This window comes from Mustela erminea, chromosome 12 (assembly GCF_009829155.1).
Source record: "Mustela erminea isolate mMusErm1 chromosome 12, mMusErm1.Pri, whole genome shotgun sequence".
NCBI classification, from domain to species: domain Eukaryota; kingdom Metazoa; phylum Chordata; class Mammalia; order Carnivora; family Mustelidae; genus Mustela; species Mustela erminea.
Window position 1 is genome coordinate 90092224 of NC_045625.1, and position 20102 is coordinate 90112325.

Sequence of the window (20102 nt, forward strand, 5' to 3'; positions counted from 1 at the left end):
TGAATGTTTTGTGCTTTTGCATTGAAAATGTAATTTTTGAAAAAACTCATTTCGCTATAAAAGATGTGCTTTTATAGTTTCTTCTTCTACACCACCCGTATGACATGTAGAGATTACTGTGCATGAAAGCCTTTTCTGTATTAAGAGATCACGCACTCAGATGAGAAGGAAAGAGTTTTATTTCTGACAAAATGAAGGGAATGTAGCACCAGCTCGTCCTCTACAGTCCTGAGAGAATATGGAAGCTGTTTCTCATGTTATTATTCCACACGGAGAGTGGAATTTTGAATCCTCCCGTCCTTGTGTGTTCTAGGAAATTCAGGACGTCCGACACCGAAGTATACAAAAGTCGGAGAGCGTTTGCGGCATGTGATTCCTGGACACATGGCCTGCTCCATGGCGTGTGGTGGCAGAGCATGCAAGTATGAAAACCCGGCCCGCTGGAGTGAGCAGGAGCAGGCCATTAAGGGGGTCTACTCGTCATGGTAAGTGCCATTAAGGGGGTCTACTCGTCGTGGTCAGTGAGTCTGCGGCAGGGAGTGGCTGTGGAGGAGGGAGCGTGGGGGGCTGCAGTCCCACCCAGGACCCCACACCCCGCACCCGGCCTTGTGGTTTGATGAGCTCACACAGGTACTCAGACCCTCATCTGTAAAGTGGAAATAACAAAACCAACCCACAGGGGTTTTTTAATTAAGTGAAACGATTACGTAGAGTACCTTAAAGAAATGGTGGTGAGATAGCTCTTAAATATCAGAAGTCACCAGAAATAATGTGTTCAGCTCTAAATCTGAGAAGGCAGGAGGCTCATACGTGGTTTGTCAGCGTCACACAGGTACACGTCAGCCTCATTTTTTTGTTCCCGTCTTGTGTATGAAAGGGCACGCTTCCCCGCAGATACACCGCCCGCGTGCCTCAGTAGAGAGCCGTGCGCGTTGTTGGCTCAGCAGACAGCAGAAGGTGCCTGCGTGGTTGGTGGGACACAGATGTGACTCCTGTGGTGAATCCTTCTGCTTCTTGTTATTCGTAGTAAACTGTCAAGTAGACCTCTTTTGATGCAGTGATATCTCTGATGAATTCTGATAATCAAGCTAAATCACCTTTGTTTGTTTTGTTTTTTCAAGATGGCACAAGTGGTGGGGGCAGGGGGAGGAGCAGAGAGGGAGGAGCAGACTCCCTACTGAGCAAGAAGCCCAATGTGGGGCTCAATGCGGGGCTCGGTCCCAGGACCCTGAGATCATGGCCTGAGCTGAAGGCAGAGGCTTAACCGACTGAACCACCTGGGCATCCTCCCAAATCACCTTGGAAACCCACAAAGCAGAATTCATGGTTTGAAGAACTCTAGTAGTGAATCATTTTCTGTAGCAAGAATCCATTTCCAAGCTAGACTTTTGTCGACCGGCCTACCTAACTTGAAGCCTGTGCGTGGTGTTAGAGTTGGGGTCTGTGGTCCCAGCCATTCCCCATAGATCGTATTCTAGTCTAAAGAGTGTTGTGCGAAATCAAGCACTAGGCCTGAGGTGTGGTCAGACTGTAAATTCCGTATAATATAGCTTGAGATCACAATAATATCTTTGGTTTATTGTTGACCAAACATCTGAGTCTTTTTCATCTGTCATGGTTTCGTGGTACTTCTCTCCTCATCTTATGCTAAGTACTACTGAATCTGGGGGAGTCCCCAGCGGGGGGCGTGATATCTTTGGATTGTGCTCTGCTCAGCTGATGTCTCTGTTACTCGTCAGGCTCATGTGACCCCTAGCTCCTGACAGACTGCCTGACATGTCTTTCACCAGACTCCTGAGGAGGGGCAGCTGTCTGTTGGGGGGCCTCTGTCCACTTGTCCTCAGGCCAGGCACTGTGCTAGACACTGTCAAATTATTATGTCATCTTCATAAAGCTCCTGGAAAGCAGACGTGGTTTATGTCATCTGTTGATGAAGGAATTGAGGTCCAGAGAGACTAAGTAACCTACTATCCAGCTAGAAGTAGAAAAGCCAATATTTGAAACCAGTCCCAAATGATTCCAAAGCCCATATGTTTTGCCGAATTAGAATAACTCAGCATTTATTCATCACCACATGCCAGGATTTGTGCTAAAGGCTTACACCCACATTGTGTTGAATTCTCATGCCAGCCCTGTGAGGAAGGCGTTACCCCTACTTGACATAATAGGTAACTGAGGGGCAGAATTACCTTTGGTGCCCAACGAGGTTCCTCCACCATACCCACTAGAGTCTCATGAGAGTCCTTGAAATCACACTGCCAGAGTCCATGAATACTTTATATCCTGGAATTTTCCCCAGAGATTCAGGAGCCTTAGAGCCCTCATGATGCAAAATTGAAGCCAGAATCTGTATAAGAAAATTGTGTCTAGAATTGTTAAAATCAAAGAAAAAGTAGGGACTTGATACATTCTCTTAGTTTTTAGAACTGGAACATTCCAAGTTTTGTGCGTCTCACCAGCCCCTCCCCCCTCCTAGGGTCACTGAGAATATCCTGGCCATGGCTCGCCCGTCCACAGAGCTCCTCGAGAAGTATGGCCTCATTGAGCAGTTCCAAAGGTAAATGCCATGTCGTTGACACACTCGCTAAGCCAGTTCTTGTTTTCTCGTCCGTTGCTTTTGACTCCAAATAGTCGAATAGGCAGTGGAGAGCTTATTTCAGTTAGGAAATTGAGGTTTTAAGAGTGATTAATAATGTTTATTAATGCCAAAAATGCTTGATTGTTTTAAACATGTGCTCTCAGTATGATAACTTTTTTCTTTTCTCCTGTAAGTCATGGCATAAAAACAGTCATCAACCTGCAGCGCCCTGGCGAGCATGCCAGCTGTGGGAACCCTCTGGAACAAGACAGTGGCTTCACATACCTTCCTGAAGCTTTCATGGAGGCTGGCAGTAAGTCCCTCCACCTCCCCTCCATGAGGTACCAAGAAGGGCCCCCAGACTTGTCGGCTCAGCTCTTTCATCACAGGGTGATAGAATGACCACTTTTGGGGGCTGGGAGGGCACAGTGGGGGCGGCGGGCTCCCTCCAGGGGAGACGATCTGACTGATTCTAGACAATGCCACCCTTCTTCTCGTTCTTCTCGGGTGGTGCTGCTCAAAGTACAGGATTTCTTTTGTCCTGGGAGAGGGATCTCGGGAGGAGCCCCGTAGAAACAATGCCCGCATTAGTTACCATAACAGGACACTGGCCCTGCTGCTCGGGCCCCCCCACCTCCAGGAGTCCCTGTTTTTGCTTCACACATGGGCCTCGCACGCTTAGCGAGTTCCCACTAGTCCGGGTCACACAGCGTACACCCAGCAGCAGGATTGGAACACAGGACTCACTCGTGCTTTCACTGCTGCCCAGCTCTGATTCTGGGCAGGACACGGGGACTTTTCATGCAGCAGCCCCAGAAGTCCCCGTCTTGGGAGCCTGGGACCGAGCCACCGAACGTGTGCCATTCAGAACCAGGCTGGGAGGGACCAACCCTGGCCACTTTTGCGACTTGTTTTTAAGAACTGTGTGTCCAGCTCTTTCTGTCTCTGCTGGTGGGAAGTCTGAGTGTACCCACCTTGTGCCATTTATCAGTCCTTTGAACGCATTTCCATGCTTGAACAAAGTGCCGTGCTTTCTCTCTGTAGCTGAGTCATTTGGGCCAAGGTCATGGACTTTATTAATTTGCAATCCTGTTTCACCTTAATTCTTTCTGGCTGAGTTTTAGTAGGAAATATCTTAAGTAATATAGAGTGTGCTTTGTAAGAAATGTTAACAATGAACTTACTGGAAATATAAAAACCCTATTATTTTAGGCCTCTGCATCTAGTCTTACAGCTTTACACTTTTCATGAATTCACTCACCTTCTTCAGATGGCTATGCAAGTACTTTTCCTGTATGTTCATTGTTTTTTCCTGTTTTCTTTTTTTTCATTGCCCAGTTTATTTCTACAATTTTGGATGGAAGGATTATGGTGTAGCATCACTCACCACCATCTTGGATATGGTGAAGGTGATGACATTTGCCTTACAAGAAGGAAAAGTAGCGGTCCATTGTCATGCAGGGCTTGGTCGAACAGGTAAATAAATTCTAGGAAGTAGATGTATTGTCTTGTAGAATATTTAAACATGTAAAGAATAGTATTTCATAATTCTAGAGGATAATATTTTTTAGAATCCTATCAAAGTTTTGGAGTCAAATGGTAGAAGCCACTGAAAAAAATTGGAAATATCTTCAATAAGTAGTTTCAGTGATCCTTTATTTGTGAGAGTGCTTTTGAGAGACTTAAGCCAGAAAAGTCGTCATATTTACTGAAAGATAGATGGGTTTTTACAGCCTCACCAAGTGACCACCCTGGTTTTTCTTCTTCGAAGGAAACAACCCTAATGCTTTATTTATACTAGGTAATGTCTTATAAAAATGTAATTTTCCTTAACCAAAATAATGAAAATAGAAAGCATTGTTTTAGTTGTTGTGTTCTAAGCACTTTACACTCGCTGGTTTTTTTTTTTAAGTCTTTAACAACAATGTGAGTTTTGAAGGAGGTTAAGTAATTTGCTACATTGAGTAAGTGACAGAGCCAAGATTTAAATTCACGGCTGGAAGGATTTTATTTGTGGAGGGAATCTCTCTGTGCCTAAAATTCTACATAAAAATCAATGAGTTTACTTACAAATGCAGCACGTCTCAGTGCAGTGCTGATACAAGGACAAAAATAAATATCATAAGGTTAGAATATAAATTGTCATCGGGTGCAGCCAGACTCCTGAGCTCAACACTGCCCACAGTGTACCTGTGTACCTGCTTCCAGGCCTCCCACCTGCTGGGGAGTGTGTTTGGGGCGGGGGCTCAGTTCTGCCCGAGAACAACAGCTCTTAGGGTCCAGCGAAAACCTCACTATTCCTGGCGATTCCACGTGACAGCACTGCGGATACTTCTTACACCAAAGTGCCAAGTCCTGGTGAGAAAGATTTGTGGCACGATGCCCCTACTGGGAACCATGCAGTTTGCGGAGGTCCTGATTTTCATGTGTAACGTGATGAACAAACTTGGTGAATCACACAGATGTCTGCTGATTTGCCTTTCATCTTGATATTAGTTAACTGTCAAAGTTGGGTTAATTGATTAATCATCACCATGATGTTATTCATTTTAATTTAATATTAATTAACAAGAATAATGTTTATAACATTAAGGTTGTCTCCTTTAGTAAAAAGTATTTATAGAATAAAGTTATATCTTGGTCTGGAGAAAAGCACTGTTAGTATAGATAAAAGTCCAGAAATAAACTTCAATATGAATAATCCCCAAAGAAAAAAATGCCTGAAAAGGAAGAATGCCAGGCTGGGAATGTGGCAACAATTCTGCAAAGATGGCAGAAGTGGAAAGTAAGTGTGCAGTCAGGGCGGGTAATGGAGTGAACTGTGCTCGGGCTCCTTATCCTCTTTAGACCAACTTTAACAGGGATGAAAGCAAATCCTGCTCTATTTCCTGCTCTGAATTGCTTTTAAAATACTCCTTCCAGTCAATCCGTACCTTCCCCTAACCCCCTTTCACTCCCTCAGGCCCTCACCACACTCCTTCCTTCAACACCTCACCACACTCTCTCCCTCATCCCTTCACCACTCTCTCCCTCAACTTCACCATACTCTCCCTCATCCCCTCACCTCTGCTCACCCCTCATCCCCTCTCCCCCTCACCGCACTCTCTCCCTCACCACTCTCTCTCCCCCCCACCCCCTCACCTCCTCTTACTCCCTCATCCCCTCACCACACACTCACCCCCAGCTCCTCACCATACTCTCTCCCTCAACATTTCACCACACTCTCCCTCATCCCCCTCACCCACATTCATTTCCTCATCCCCTCACCCCTGCTCACTCCCTCATCCCCCTCACCATATTCCTTCCCTCATCCCCCCACACACTCTCCCTCAACACTTCACCACACTCTCTCCCTCGTCCCCCTCACCACTCTCTCCCTCATCCCCCTCACCCCTGCCCACTCCCTCATCCCCCTCACCACACTACCATTGCCTCACCCCCTCTGACTCCCTCATCCCCCTCACTACTCTCATTCACTCCCTCTCAGGGTACAGAGATAACCGTGGGTTCTCGGGGGAGAAGGGACATACAGACAAGTGAATAAACACTTGTACAAGAAGTCAGTCAGTTATAATTGTCCTTAAAATGGTCCTTTATATGGTTTCCTAATGCATATTCAAAATTTAAATCTTAGAGAGTGGTAAATAGGTCAGTTATAACTTTTTCATACCAGTCTTCTCTTCTTCACCCCTAGGCGTTTTAATAGCATGTTACTTGGTTTTTGCGACAAGAATGACCGCTGACCAAGCAATTATATTTGTTCGGGCAAAGCGACCCAATTCCATACAAACTCGAGGACAGCTGCTCTGCGTCAGGGAGTTTACTCAGTTTCTGATTCCTCTTCGCAATATATTCTCTTGCTGCGACCCCAAAGCGCATGCCGTGACTTTAGCCCAGTATCTTATTCGCCAGCGGCATCTGCTTCACGGGTATGAGGCCCGACTCCTGAAACACGTACCCAAAATTATCCACCTCGTCTGCAAATTGCTGCTGGACTTAGCCGAGAACAGGCCAGTGGTGACGGCAGAGGTGGCAGAAGTGCCCAGCCTGTCCGCCGAGATTGAGAAGACGGTTTCTGAGATGATCACCCTGCAGCTGGATAAGGAGTTGCTGAGGCAGGGCAGCGACGCATCCGACTGCTTCCCTGCCACCGCAGTGGCCACGGATTTTGAGAATCAGGATGGGATTCTTTCCAGCGAGCAAGGGATTGACCCTCTCTGGAAGAGGCGGAATGTCGAGTGCCTTCAGCCCCTGACTCACCTGAAGAGGCGACTCAGCTACAGCGACTCAGATTTAAAGAGGGCCGAGACGCTTCTGGAGCACGGGGAGACTCCGTGGACGGGGCCTGCCCAGGCCTTGCTTGGCCGTAACCCCAGGCCGCAGAAGCCCGTAAGCCACTGTTACACCCCCCAGTCTCCACAGCTTGAGCCAAGTAAGGAAACGCTTGTCCGAAATACATTCTCTTTCTGGAATCAGGCTAAATTTGGAGGTCTGGAAGGACTCAAAGATGAGGAGTCACCGCTTTTCCATAGGGAGACTGTTGCAAAGGAAGTACAGCGGAGTCGAACCTTCTCTTCGGGTGTTTCAGGTTTATACAACCCTAGGGAGCCAGTTACACCGAACCTTGCAGATACCCCGACGGAATCAGACAGTTCTTCCCAGCAAGTGCCCCGCTGTCAGTACGAAACTCCCGCCGGTTGCTGCTCCGACATGCCCCGCAGGCCCCTGGACTGTGGCTTCAGCCCCAAAGCACCCTTTTCCGGCGGACACAGCCAAGCCCAGGACAGCAGAGATGTGTCCGCAGCTGCTGCACACGGTGTTGTGCAGTCTGGACTGAGTGCCGAAGCCAGGAGAGTACTGGCAGCCAAAGCCCTGGCAAGCTTAGATGAGTTGGCAGAGAAGGAGGAGGTGAAGAGGAAGGTAGAAATGTGGCAGGTACTTGTATCTCATTTAATTATGCATGGGGGGGTACTTATGTCAGAGCGAAAACGGAATACGTTTTACCAAATTGAAGGGTTATGGGAATTTGAAGACCTGTTTCGGTAATACCTGACTTCGGAACCTCAGGTTTCTCAGTGTCTGTGTGAAAGAGAGCGCGCAGTGCTTGGCACTTAGCCGGGTCCTCCGAGCAGGGCACTGATGCCCAGGCCTGTGGCGGCTTCTTGCTTTCCTGCTGGCTTTGTGGGACAGACAGACCGCAGCAGACAGCTTTAGGAACTGACTTGAGCATCTCTAACCTGGATCTGGGGGGGAGCCACACTTGGAGAATCACTGACAGAGAGACATGAGTAAAATCAGAGAAAACTCTTGTCCAAAGTCCCCAACGCAAGTGTTGAGTGAGGTCAGGACGCGCGATGGCTGCTGTCCGCTCGGCTCCCCTTCCTGCAGACCTCCCGGCGCTCCCGTGTGGCCACTGTCAGATTCCACAAAGCACTGGGAGCGAGCCGCAGAGTACCTTTGTGTCGTTAGTTTTCTTAAAGAGATGTTATTTATTTATATAGCGCGAACGAGAGAGGTGTGGGGGCAGGGACAGAGCGAGGGAAAGGGTCCCAGACTCTGCGCCACGCCTGACCTGGGGCTCCGTCTCATGAGCCTGAGCGCACGACCTGAGCTGAAATGGAGTCAGAAACTGAACTGTCTGAGCCACCCAGGCACCCCTGTGCCATTTGTTTTACCCAAAGTTGTGTCTTTGGGGTCCATTCCTGGGCTTTTACTTACATTAGAATGTACAGTTGTAAATTTTAACCCCTCTTTATGGTGTATTTTCATTAGAAACAGTCTTAAATCAGTTGTGCTCTTCACCCTGAATGAACAACTGGTGTACACAAAAGGTCTTAACCACCTAGTTACCAGAAACTAGTCAACTGCCCAAATGGTGGGGCTGACCTGGGCAGGCCTGGCTCAGTGAAATCTGGACTCATCAGTCTGTAATGTCCTACGAATTATCTATGTGGCTGCTCCTCTGTATTCTTCATTAATTAAGCAAGATGTGTACACTTTTCAGGAGGGTCAGAACCTTCCAGATGCAGAGATGGGAAAACTAGGCCAGAGCCTTGCACCCATTTACAGCTGTGGGACTGCAGAGCACGTGCACGTCTGTCAGAACTGCAGGTGTTCGCTGAGCAAATACGTACAGATACTGACTTCCCACAACGTGAAGTATTTTTTCTTATTCCAAACTGAATAGGACTTTGGGTCCTTCTGGCTGCTCAGTCTGCGAGCCCTTCCCTTGCAACACCATAGCCAGGAGAGCTAGTGGTCGGACCCCTCAGAGGTCAGCCTAGTGGGTGGGACTGTTGGAGCACAAAATACAAAAGCATTTTCCAGAGGTGAACATGACCCTTTTGTTTGGATAGGCTTGCCCTTTGCTACACTGTCTGGATTTTGTTACGAGTCTTTCAGCAGTAAAACAACCTAGCTGAGTTCTGGAAGGAGTCCAGAGCTATGATTTGGGCGGCACCGCACTGCCTGTGCCCCTGCTGGGACCTCTCTTGGCTGCTGCGTCACCTGCTCTCACGGTGACCTGGAGGGCAGAGGATACCCTAAGATTCTTCCTTAATCTTCACAACCCTTATGAATTAAGGATCACAGATAGGGAAGCTGAGGGTCACAGGGGTCAAGACACGTGCTCAGGATCATGTGGCCTGAATGTGGCCGGGCGGGGATGCAGCTCATGGGTTTAACGGTTTGCTCAGCCCCCTGGAGGATTTCAGAAAACAGAGTAACCAGCATTTTCCTGGGAGGGCCTTAGTTGTGCTGCTCTGCCGAGCTTCTGGTTACTGCAGAGCCGATCGGCTGTTGTGTGACCCGTGGGGACCGGGGCCTCCACACAGCTAAACACAGTGGCTTCTTTATGAGAAAATAAAGAGGAACCAGAGGAACCCAGAGCCGCAGGACCATCACGTCAGGGGTCAAGCAAAACCCAGGGAATGCCGCCTGCACGGTGCTGCTTTGGGCTCCTGGCCAGGTACCCTCTTCCCTGGGCCCGCACTTCTGCCGTCAGGGCCCTGCTGCGGGTGCTGTAGGAATCGGATCGGCCGCCTGCTACAGGCTGTCCCGGTCTGAGTCTTATGAACTGACCCGAAGCGTGAATGAATGAATGTGCAATTCTGATGCTTATTCCTGTAGCACACATACACTTTATTTAGAAGTTATTAGAAGAAGTTAGAATTCTTCCTGTTTGCTGCTCTCTGCGAGGTAAACTGTTAGGGCCTCCTGCTTTTAACTTGTCTTGAGCATTTGGGACATGGGCCAGACTCGCTCGTCCCCTCCGCTGTCCGGGCTCAGGGTGTGGGGCTGACTCTGTGTCCCGGCCTGCATGCGACTGTGGAAAGGAACGTGAGACAGGTGTGTCTGCCACAGTGGCAGACTGTTCAGCACTTTTCTGGGGCCCGCTTTGAAGGTTTAGTCAGCTTTTCCTCGTCCCAGGGTAATTTGTGAATGTTGCCTTATATATGCCTTCTCGTCTGCCGTTCTGCTTCCTCACAGTATGTCTGTTTTTGTTCCAAGGAACCTAAAAACGAAGGCTCCCTCTTCCCGAACAGTATCTGTGGTTTCAGAGTGGGGAGAAAGCTTAGCATTTAGGCCAACTGAGCCCCCTCTCTGAGGGAGCTTTAATGCACACGTGGGGCCGGGGTCAGCTTCACAGAGGGAAACTGAGGCTTGGAGAGACTCAGCATCTCAGCCTATGTGCCACCTGGGGGTTGGGGGCACTGGGAGGGGTCCCTGTCCACGCTCAGCCTAAGACTGTCACTCGTGGACAGCCTGAGGGCCATCAAACCTCAAATGGTGCTGCCTCCCTGTCCCCCCCCGCCCCCGCTCACCCTCCCCCTTCTCCGTTCCTCCATCTCCCCTTTTCCTCCCCTCCCCTCCCCGCTCCCGCTCTCCGTTTCCCTTTTTCTTCCCTTCTTCGTAGAAAGAACTAAATTCCCGAGATGGAGCTTGGGAAAGAATATGTGGCGAAAGGGACCCTTTCGTCCTGTGCGGTCTGATGTGGTCGTGGGTGGAGCAGCTGAAGGAGCCCGTGATCACCAGACAGGACGTGGACGCGCTGCTCGGCAGCCACGCGGACACCGCGGACGCGCTCTCTCTGCTAGAGAAGGTAAAGAGGCTGTGGGGCGGCTTCCGTTAACCAAGGGCCTTAGCATAGGCTTCGTGCACAGAAGTCCATTCTAAAGAAGGGGACTTGTGCGGAATCCCATGTCTGGGCCTGATTTAGGTTCTCCCAAGGTAAGAAGAAATGCACGCCCAGCATCACATGTTGAAGATACAAAGCCAGATGAGAACACCCGTAATCCCAGCGGCCCCACCGTGAACATCTGCAAGTCCTTTCTGTCAGACTTAGTGCATTTGTTACTATGGTCAAGGACAACCATATACTTCATTTTTTTTAATGATTTATTATTTTTTATTGACATATAATGTACTATTGGTCCCAGGGGTACAGGTCTGTGAATTGCCAGGTTTACACACTTCACAGCACTCACCATAGCACATACCTTCCCCAGTGTCCATAACCAGCCACCCTCTCCCTACCCCCCTCCTTCTGGCAACCCTCAGTTTGTTTTGTGAGATTAAGAGTCTCTGATGGTTTGTCTCCCTCCCGATTCCATCTTGTTTCATTTATTCCTTTCCTACCTCCCAACCCCCCATGTTGCCTCTCAACTTCCTCCTATCAGGGAAATTATATGATAATTATCTTTCTCTGACTTATTTCACTTAGCGTAATACCCTCTAGTTCCATCTACGTCGTTGCAAATGGCAAGATTTCATTTCTTTTGATGGCTGCATAGTATTCCATTACATAAATATACCACATCTTCTTTATCCATTCATCTGTTGATGGACATCTAGATTCTTTCCATAGTTTGGCTGTTGTGGACATTGCTGCTATAAACATTCAGGTGCACGTGCCCCTTCGGATCACTACATTTCGTATACTTCATTTTTTTAGACACAGACACGGATGCTCGTACACATGCGCACGTGCCTTCACAGATGAGGATGTCCAGGATCCAGAGTCTGTTTCGTAGTCTGCCTTCTCGCCCCTGTGTGAGGGAATGAGAGAGGTCACCCCTGGGGCAGCGGCCAGGCCCTCGTCAGGTCATAATTTCTGTTTTCCCTTCCGTTCATCTCCACGGCCCAGGATGAGGCCCTGTCTCTCAGGAAAGGCAGGCAGAGTGTGTGAGAGAAGGACTTGAACTCCGGTGGCTCTGCACACAGCTCACACCCGTCTGGCACAGGGCGTCCACCGCACCTTCCCCATCCTTTACCCCGACCCCCGCACGTGGGGTGTTTTCATCATTTCAGCTTTTTACTCTGGTAGCCATCCCTGGAGTGACCGCTTGTGCTTGCAGGTTTTCTGCGTTTCCAGTTAGGCCCTCAGAGTAGATTCCCAGAAACGTAGTCAGTGGCGCTTGGGCGAGTGTGCCGACACGTGGTGGCTCCAGAGGTGAAGGGTTTCTTCTGCTTCTCTAAATCAGCACAGGGAGTCGAGTCGGACACGTTCCTTGGGCACCTTCCCCTGAAGTTCTGTCCTCCCTCTGCAGCTCTTGCCATAGACAGGGCGTGCCTGTACCGACGCTGGCCACCCGCCACTAGTCCGTGTACCGCCGTGGCACATCAGCATCCGTCAGCGGACCCGAAACAGTGTGTACAGAAACGAGTGGGTCCTCTCATCAGTTCACTGCAAGGAAGACGTTTGGTTTGAGATTGCGCTTGTGTTCATGTCCAGTTATGCCTTATGTACCAACTCAGCAGCTTTGATTGTATCTCCCCGAAAGCTTTTCAGATTGTATGAACACGTAACAGGAAGCATTGGCGGAGCCCTTGGTAGAGAGTTTGGTGTTTGTGGTTACGCGTACTTGGTCGCACATCAGCTCCCGCCTATGCAGTTCCTTTGAGCTTATGTCTTGAGGCATTTTTCAAACCACTTGTTTGATTTTAATTTCTGCAAACACAGGGCCAGCACCAGACCATTCTCTGTGTGCTGCACTGCGTTGTGAGCCTGCAGGCGATCCCTGCCGACGTGGAGGAAGCCATCCTCACCCGCGCCATTAAAGCCTTCACCAAGGTGGGTCACATGCTGCTGTCAGCATAAGCGCAAATCAGAATGCAGAGGCCCCTCACCTGCTCTAAAATAAAATTCAGTATGTTTTTCCATAATGGAAATGTGTTGGACACTTCTCAAACGTAGTCGTAGACATTGGCCAAAAAATAGTAGTTTCTCAACAGTGATATTAGAAAAAACTGAACTGTGGGGTTTTTGAAGGAGAACACTGAAACAAAGAGCTTTCATACAGAAACAAGTGGATGTGGAGAAAATGATTTTAAATCATGTGCCAAGTAGGAGAGATTCTTTTCTGGGTGAGCCCATTCTACTTTGGGCCTAAACACATAGCTGACCCCTGAGAACTCAGCATCAGTGACCCGGGACCCTGCCCTAGTTGGCAAATCAAAGCAGAAGGTAATAAAAGAGTTTCTTTTCTGTGCACACCTTTTGGCTTGCAGCAGTCCGTCCTGGCTGAAGCAAGAACCAGGGCTGTGCCGGGAGAAAAGGCTCCAGTCAGCCTTTCAGTCTGGTTCCTCTCATAGGGAACGTGACCCTGTCCTGAGGCCCAGAGCCCAGCTTCTCCCCGTCTGCAGTAAACAGGAGTGATGCTGCCACTTACTGTTCGTGCAGCTGGCCGCGGCTCCCCCCAGCGCTCCAGAGCGTGCCCTTGCAGGCGTCCGGCAAGCGTCGGGGTCCCTCTCGGGAGCTTTGCGGCTCCAGGCCTCCCCTCAGCAGTTTCCACAGCCAGCAGCTCAGTTGTCCTCTGCACCTTACCCGGATGTCGTCACAGGCCGCGGGGCCACCAGCCCTTGGGGAGGGTTGCAGTTGGGTGCTTAGCAAAGTGAACGATTCACACCATTATTAATGTTAATGAGAGGTTTTTCAGGTAGGATAAACAATGTAGTGAAATTTCTGAATTTAATTGAAAAAATCCTTAGTATTGGTTTCTCTGAATGTGGTAGGAATTCTTTTTCATTTCTGTTGGCCTTTTAGGGGGATCCTGATGGAAAGTTCAACATAGCAGTTGTCCAAATCCAGCTTTGAAAAGGTTGGGAGACATTTATGGCCCTTTGCCCTGTACACATCTCATGAACAGAGGCCCTGGTCACCCTCATTCTGGGCCAGCTCTTCAAGGAGGCTGTACAGCAGCTGCTTCCAGTGTGACAAGGGTCCTGTTTCCCTTCGGCCAGAGCTTCCCAGGCCTGCGACCCCTCAGCAAACACTGGGGTCACCTGCACTCAGAAAGACCAGCTAGGATGCAGAGCCCCTGCTTGTGTGGCCCACAACTCTTCGGGGGACAGGGGGCTTGGAGGGCGAGGACGACCGTGTGATTGTGACACACATGCTGTCTGGTGTCATAGAGTTTTTTGTCTCTGACCTGGCTGTCTTGTGTCCACAAATATGTTGGCCAGGCCCAGACCCTCCGCAGCACTGCCCAGGGAGCCACAGTTTCTGTTGGAGTGGGAGTGGGCAGACGAGTGGGAATTGCTCTGCTTCTCTGTGCTCCTGTCACTCGACCCTGCAGCCTGCTGAACTTGGGCCAACAGCCCAAATACAGGGACTCAGTGTGTCCCCACTCTAGAGCAAAGCAACGAACTTCCATGAAAGTTCTCTTTGGCCAGCAAACACGTGAGCCTCTCATGTTCACAGCTCCCAGAAACGCCAAGGCGGTGGGCATTGTGATGTGCACGTCACAGAGGTTGGGTGTGAACCGGGCTGGCGGAAAGCGGGGCTCCGGGCGGGGGTTGCCACAGGGCAGCCCTTACAGCTGGCGAGTGTTGTTTTGATAGATGCCTTCCCTTGTGCCCGCGGCCGTTAGTCTCCAGACTCAACACTCTGCCCTCACAGCTGCCTGGCTTCATGACGACCTATGAGGACACATGTCCAGGCTGGGGGTTTCAGTTTTTGAGTTTTCGTTCATGAGTTTGGTATTGACAGGATTGGCAGTTCTAATATAGTCTTTCAATTAGTGTTGATGTGTGAGCTGTGTTGTGTATGCTGTGCGTTGTATATAATTGTGTTTGGAAGTCCGACTTTTTCTCCACCTTCCTTTCTTTTTTTCTTTTTTTTTAATTTAAGATTTTATTTATTTATTTGAGAAAGAGCATGAGAAGAGAGAGGTCAGTGGGAGAAGCAGACACCCTGCCTAGCAGGGAGCCCGACGTGGGACTCGATCCCAGGACTCCAGGATCATGACCTGAGCCAAAGGCAGTCGCTTGACCCACTGAGCCACCCAGGCACCCCTTCCACCCTCCTTTCTCTTCTCCCCAAATCAGCTGATTAAAATTCTGCTACTGTGGGGCACCTAGGGGGCTCAGTGGGTTAAGCCGCTGCCTTCGGCTCGGGTCATGATCCCAGGGTCCTGGGATCGAGTTCCGCATCGGGCTCTCTGCTCAGCGGGGAGCCTGCTTCCTCCTCTCTCTCTCTCTCTCTCTCTCTCTCTCTGCCTGCCTTTCCATCTGCTTGTGATATCTCTCTGTCAAATAAATAAATAAAATCTTAAAAAAAAAAAAATTATGCTACTGTGTCCTGAGTCTATTCATTCTTTGTCGGCAGGTTAATTTTGACTCTGAAAATGGACCAGTAGTTTACAACACCCTAAAGAAAATATTTAAGCACACACTGGAAGAAAACAGGAAAATGATGAAAGATGGCCCTCAGCCTGATGTTTAGTGACACTTCCCAGCGCTTCCCTGGTGGCTGGCGGACATCTCAGACCTGGGGACCCAGATGGCTTTTCTGCGCACAGATGAGCAGGTTGGAGCCTGGAGCCACTTCGTCTCATAGCACTTTATCTCAGACGCTCTTGGTTTGGTTTGTGCTAAGAACGCTCATTTCTGTTGGAAGCAACTATTTATTTTAAAATATCCTCAAGCTACATTTTTGTGCTGAAAAATTGCCGTAACGTTGGTGCCACTTTTTTATATTTATTTAACTGAATTAATATTGTTTTATTAATATGTAAGTATGTGGTGTTTACATCTTTATTCTTTTTGACATTTTGGAAACAGTTGTAACTCTTTTTTTCCAAAACAGTCATTTTGTCAATATAATCCTTGCTGGAGCTTTTACCAAATAGGTGATTCTAGTAGTAAAACCTCACTGTGGATCCATCCCCCTGATCCAGGACCTAAGGACGTCACAAAGTGTCTTAAGCTGTTTTGTATTTGTTATTAAGAAGGCTATTGATACGACATTTTTTAAGGATTTTTTTTTAATTTACAGATTTTTTGTTTTTTCTTTTTATAAACACGTCATAGGATTTCTCAGAGTGATTTAGTGATTTAGTTTTGTGTTGAAGGTTGACTGAGGTGGTGGGATTTTTTACCACAGGAAGTAGACTTGCTCTTGGTTAGGCTTCCAGACCCCCATGCGACCCCCGCTGTCACAGGAAGCAGGAGCGCCTCTGAGCACATCCAGCCCGATGGCCACCAAACAGCATCTTCACAGAGGAACAGGGGCCACAGTGGGCAGTGTGGGCAGCTGCTTCGACTCCGCAGGGAGGACCATTGGGCGGGGACAGGCTCAGTGCAGCAGCGTGACCACCAGCCCACACCTCCCACGTCTGCCCTTTCGGGGGACCCCGTGATCTCAGGGCCCTGTCTGCGGCCACTTGTCACTCAGAGAACTAAGAGTCTTAAACTAAATGTGGTACATGTAGACCGCACTCACCCTTGGGCCCGAGATAAGAAACAAGTGAACTAGTTACAGCCTAACTAGTTCTCTGTGGACTGAACCGTCTTTCAGCAGTGGAAGCTGTGATGAGTGTGTGCAGTGCCAGAGGTCAGGTCACAAGGAGGGCCCTCATTTTTCCCAGTAAATGTGATACTCATCTAACTGATTCCATACTAAGGCAATGACTTAATTTTAGAGACAGAATTTCGGGGGAAGCGAGCCTAACCACGGATGCGTCTGCCCACCTCCTGCACCTCCTAATCAGGCGCTGGCGCATCGGGAATATCGTCATCCTTGGCGGTCTTACGAACTCTGGTGGCAAGTGCTGTTGCCTCCCACACTGTTTCAGTTTTCTTAGGAAACCAGATCCAGTGAATTTTAATGAACCGGTTACCCGTTCCTGAAATGTCTCATTTTTAAGTGCCTGAAAGGGAAAGGAAGAAAAGATTACATTTTATCCAAAGGTACATTACAAAAAATGGGTTTTTTACCCAAAAAGATATTTACCGTCATTTCTGTCAGTCTCACATGGGCAGGTGCCAGCACGGCTCATTGGACAAGTGGCTGTTGGCCTGTGTGTCTGAGATGGTCCCGTGCAGCCCCGATGTGACCATGGCATTGCGCCAGACTGAGGAAGAGAGCCGGTGGGAGAAGCAAATCGGCTGCCTGCAGGCTTTGTATGTATTGGAATAAAAGTGAAAAGAACAACCCACAGCCCTCGTATATCTTTAGCTTGGAGCTTCTGGTGACACAGTTGTGGCTGGTGACGGGACGGTCCTGATGGGCGGACTGGGTCATGGGCTGGACGTCAGCCAGGCTCTGGTCGGCCCCAGCTCTGTTGTCCAGATGAGCCGGCGGGGACGGGAGGAGGGAGGAGAGAGAGCTCAGGAGGAGCAGGCGCGCGGAGTCCGTAAGGCCGGCGGGGTTCCTGCCTTTCTACAGTTGAGTGGGTGAGTTCTCTGCAGCCCAAGGGATAGTTCCACTGACCAGAAGAACTTCGGGATTCAGCTTAACAGAAGTGTGAAGGGTCAGGAGCACACACTCAGAACTGAGGCCATGGGCGTGCCTGTGCATTGTCTGGGTTCCTTCCGTACCGGCGAGAAGTATTGTTCATACGTGCCTGTTGAAGGAGTCCCAGACTGACGACTCCAGTCCTGCCTGTCTCCCTCCCAAGCCACCTGCCTGCCTCTGGTGCTCCCGACAGAGGGCCCAGCTGGGAAAATGGGCCCTGTCACTCCTGGGCTCTGTGGTGGCTCCCTAGAGCATCGTGTTCTTTGTCACGTAGTGAAAGTACCCATCTTCTCTGTCCTCTGGAGACAGCTGAGCTGCTGTGTTACTGTCGCATGATCTCAACTGTCTCACTTAGGAAGTGCAGGACTTGCGGCCACTTACGGTTTTCCTTCTATCTGAGAGCTCGCCGATGCCCTCTGCGCCAAAGTGCTGCTGACTTTGAGGTTGCTTTATCTGTTTGCAGAGCTCAGAAACGCCCTGTCATATGGTTGGTCGTGTCTTCAGCCAGATCCCCAGTCTTATCTCGGGAAGCGCGTGTGCTTCCATCATGCCAGAGTCCATGCAAAACAACGTGTCACGCTTCAGAGAAGTTTCTGCTTTCTCCTAAATGGAGGACTCCTGCTCATGAGCTTGTCTGCGGTTTCAACCAGTTCTCTAGACATCTCAGGACATCTCTGGAGACGATATGCTGCAGAAAGAGTGCACACCCCAAGTTCCCAATATCTGAAGGTGATTTTCGGGATCGATTAAATCTGACAGTTTACTTAGGACATCTTTGTTCTTGCTTCACGTGAACAAGGGTTGATATATTTTCGGTGCAAGTAAATCAAGAATGACATTCCCTTTGGTGCTTTTTATGAATATGGCTCAAGAGTATCACCTTCTCTAAAGGAACCTACTCGGGACGCCTGAGTGGCTCAGTCAGTCGTTAAGCGTCTGCGTTCAGCTCAGGTCATGACCCTGGAATCCCAGGATCGAGCCCCGTGTCAGGCTTCCTGTTCAGCAGGGAGTCTGCTGCTCCCTCTCCCTCTGCCCCGTCTATTTCTCTCTCTCTTGCTCACTCTCCCTCTCTCTTAAGTAGATAAATTTGAAAGAAAATAAAGGAGCCTTCTCAATGCTAGATGGTTGAAAATTGTTTACAGATAATGTGGCAGGAGAAAAATTTAACAAATCCTGGGACGCAGTTGTATGTTCTGTTTTAGTTATGCTTTTAGGCATGAGCTGGCCTCTGACTAGCGCAATACTGGCCGTAAAACTGACTTGTGAGCGATCATGATGGAGGCCTTGAGCAGCGTGGCTTGGGTAAACCTTCGCTGTCAGCCATCGCTGAAAACATCCAGTCGTGCAAGACCATGTCCAAACCAGACTTTACGATCATAAGGCCTTGTTGTGCACTGGAAATAAAAGTTTCCTGTGTCCACGGCAGCTCATATCACAACAAAAGGCTGGTATGTGCTTGCCTCCTGGCTTTGTTGATTAAACTGAAAAGACTTTTTTGACCCTTAAGAGTGCCTGTTTTAGGGAGAAGTTATATTTTTGGAATAGTTTCCTATTTACATGGCCATTTGATTACAGCCTGAAAATACTCCTTGGCTTTGATTGAGTGAGCTGCTTTCTCGTTTTCTTTCTTCTCTTAAAAATAAATTAAATCAAAATTACTCAGACATTGAACTAAACTGAACCATGTGAAATAACCTGCAGGTCAAAAATGATCAAATGTGGCCATTTTCTGTGGTCCAACCTAATATTAAATTTAATGTTCCTAAAACAAGTAGGTGACAGTTCCTGAATTACTTTAACAAAGTTTTAATTAGGTGACCAGTTATTGTCTAACAATATTCTATATGCTCATAGTGGACTTCAAAACAAGTGGAAGAGACCAACACGAAATTCCTTTCAGCAGGCAAGGCCATGCCTCCTCTGTGCGTGGTGCTCCACTGATGCTGGGACACACGGGGTCCTTTTTTCAGTCATTCGTCCTCTGTCAGGACCCAAGTTTAGCACATGCTTGGAACTAGTACTGGAATCCTAATTCTCAACATTGTCACTCATTTAATTCTGAACATCCTTCAAAACTCATCTCTAATTCCTTGGAACAGAATGTGTTAATTGTAGTCAAATTCAGCTACTTGACCTACAGCCCAAGGAGATAGAGGGGTATTACAGGCTGGATTAGGTCCTGCAATTCATGTTGAAGTTCTGACCTCTGATACCATCATTGCAGATGGAAGATGAGGTCACTAGGGTGGCCCTAATCCAGCATGACCAGTGTCCCTCTGAAGAAGAGGAGATGAGAACACAGACATGCACAGGACCATGACCAGAGAGGACACAGGGAAGATGGCCGTCTACTGCCAGGAGAGTGGCCTCAGGGAAACCTCTCCTGCCCACACCTGGACCTCAGACTTCCCGTTTCCAGGGCCATGAGAACATAAATTTCTGTTGGGTCAGCCTGGGCTGTGGTGTTTGTTAGAGCAGCCCGAGTGGACCAGTGCAGTCCTCAGTGCTTCCGCCATCTCTTGTGTGTGTTTCTCTGTCACGTCACCTCAAACAGCACAGTGCTTGGGTTTGCATGTCTCTCAACATCATACAGATTGCAGAACGCAGTGTGTGTTCTGTGACTTGCTCACATTTGTCCCTGTTGGATAGCGTTTACCCCTCCCCGTCTCGTGCTCTGGGGACTAGGACACAGACATAATGGAGCAGGGGAAGGAGGGTGGCGTGATTCCACTCACCACCCCTACACATGAAAACTACAAAATATTTCCAAGAGAGACTTAAAAAGAT

General features: G+C 48.9%; 1 protein-coding gene across 7 annotated transcripts in view; it reads left to right on the forward strand.

The window, feature by feature from the left end:
• PTPDC1 (protein tyrosine phosphatase domain containing 1) overlaps positions 1 to 18276 on the forward strand; it is a 53408-nt gene extending 35132 nt beyond the window's left edge. For 3 of the 7 annotated variants that reach the window (XM_032307443.1, XM_032307444.1, XM_032307440.1), the window contains 8 exons: positions 314 to 485; positions 2477 to 2557; positions 2773 to 2891; positions 3917 to 4054; positions 6273 to 7513; positions 10494 to 10679; positions 12540 to 12650; positions 15183 to 15591. In XM_032307443.1, the coding sequence (XP_032163334.1) occupies positions 314 to 485; positions 2477 to 2557; positions 2773 to 2891; positions 3917 to 4054; positions 6273 to 7513; positions 10494 to 10679; positions 12540 to 12650; positions 15183 to 15302 (2168 nt within the window). In that variant the 3' untranslated portion in view covers positions 15303 to 15591. Of the gene's footprint in view, positions 1 to 313; positions 486 to 2476; positions 2558 to 2772; positions 2892 to 3916; positions 4055 to 6272; positions 7514 to 10493; positions 10680 to 12539; positions 12651 to 13622; positions 14259 to 15182; positions 15592 to 16826 lie in introns of those variants that run through there. The other 4 variants (XR_004277417.1, XR_004277418.1, XM_032307441.1 and 1 more) reach the window with 4 other exon arrangements.
• Positions 18277 to 20102: the final 1826 nt, after the last annotated feature.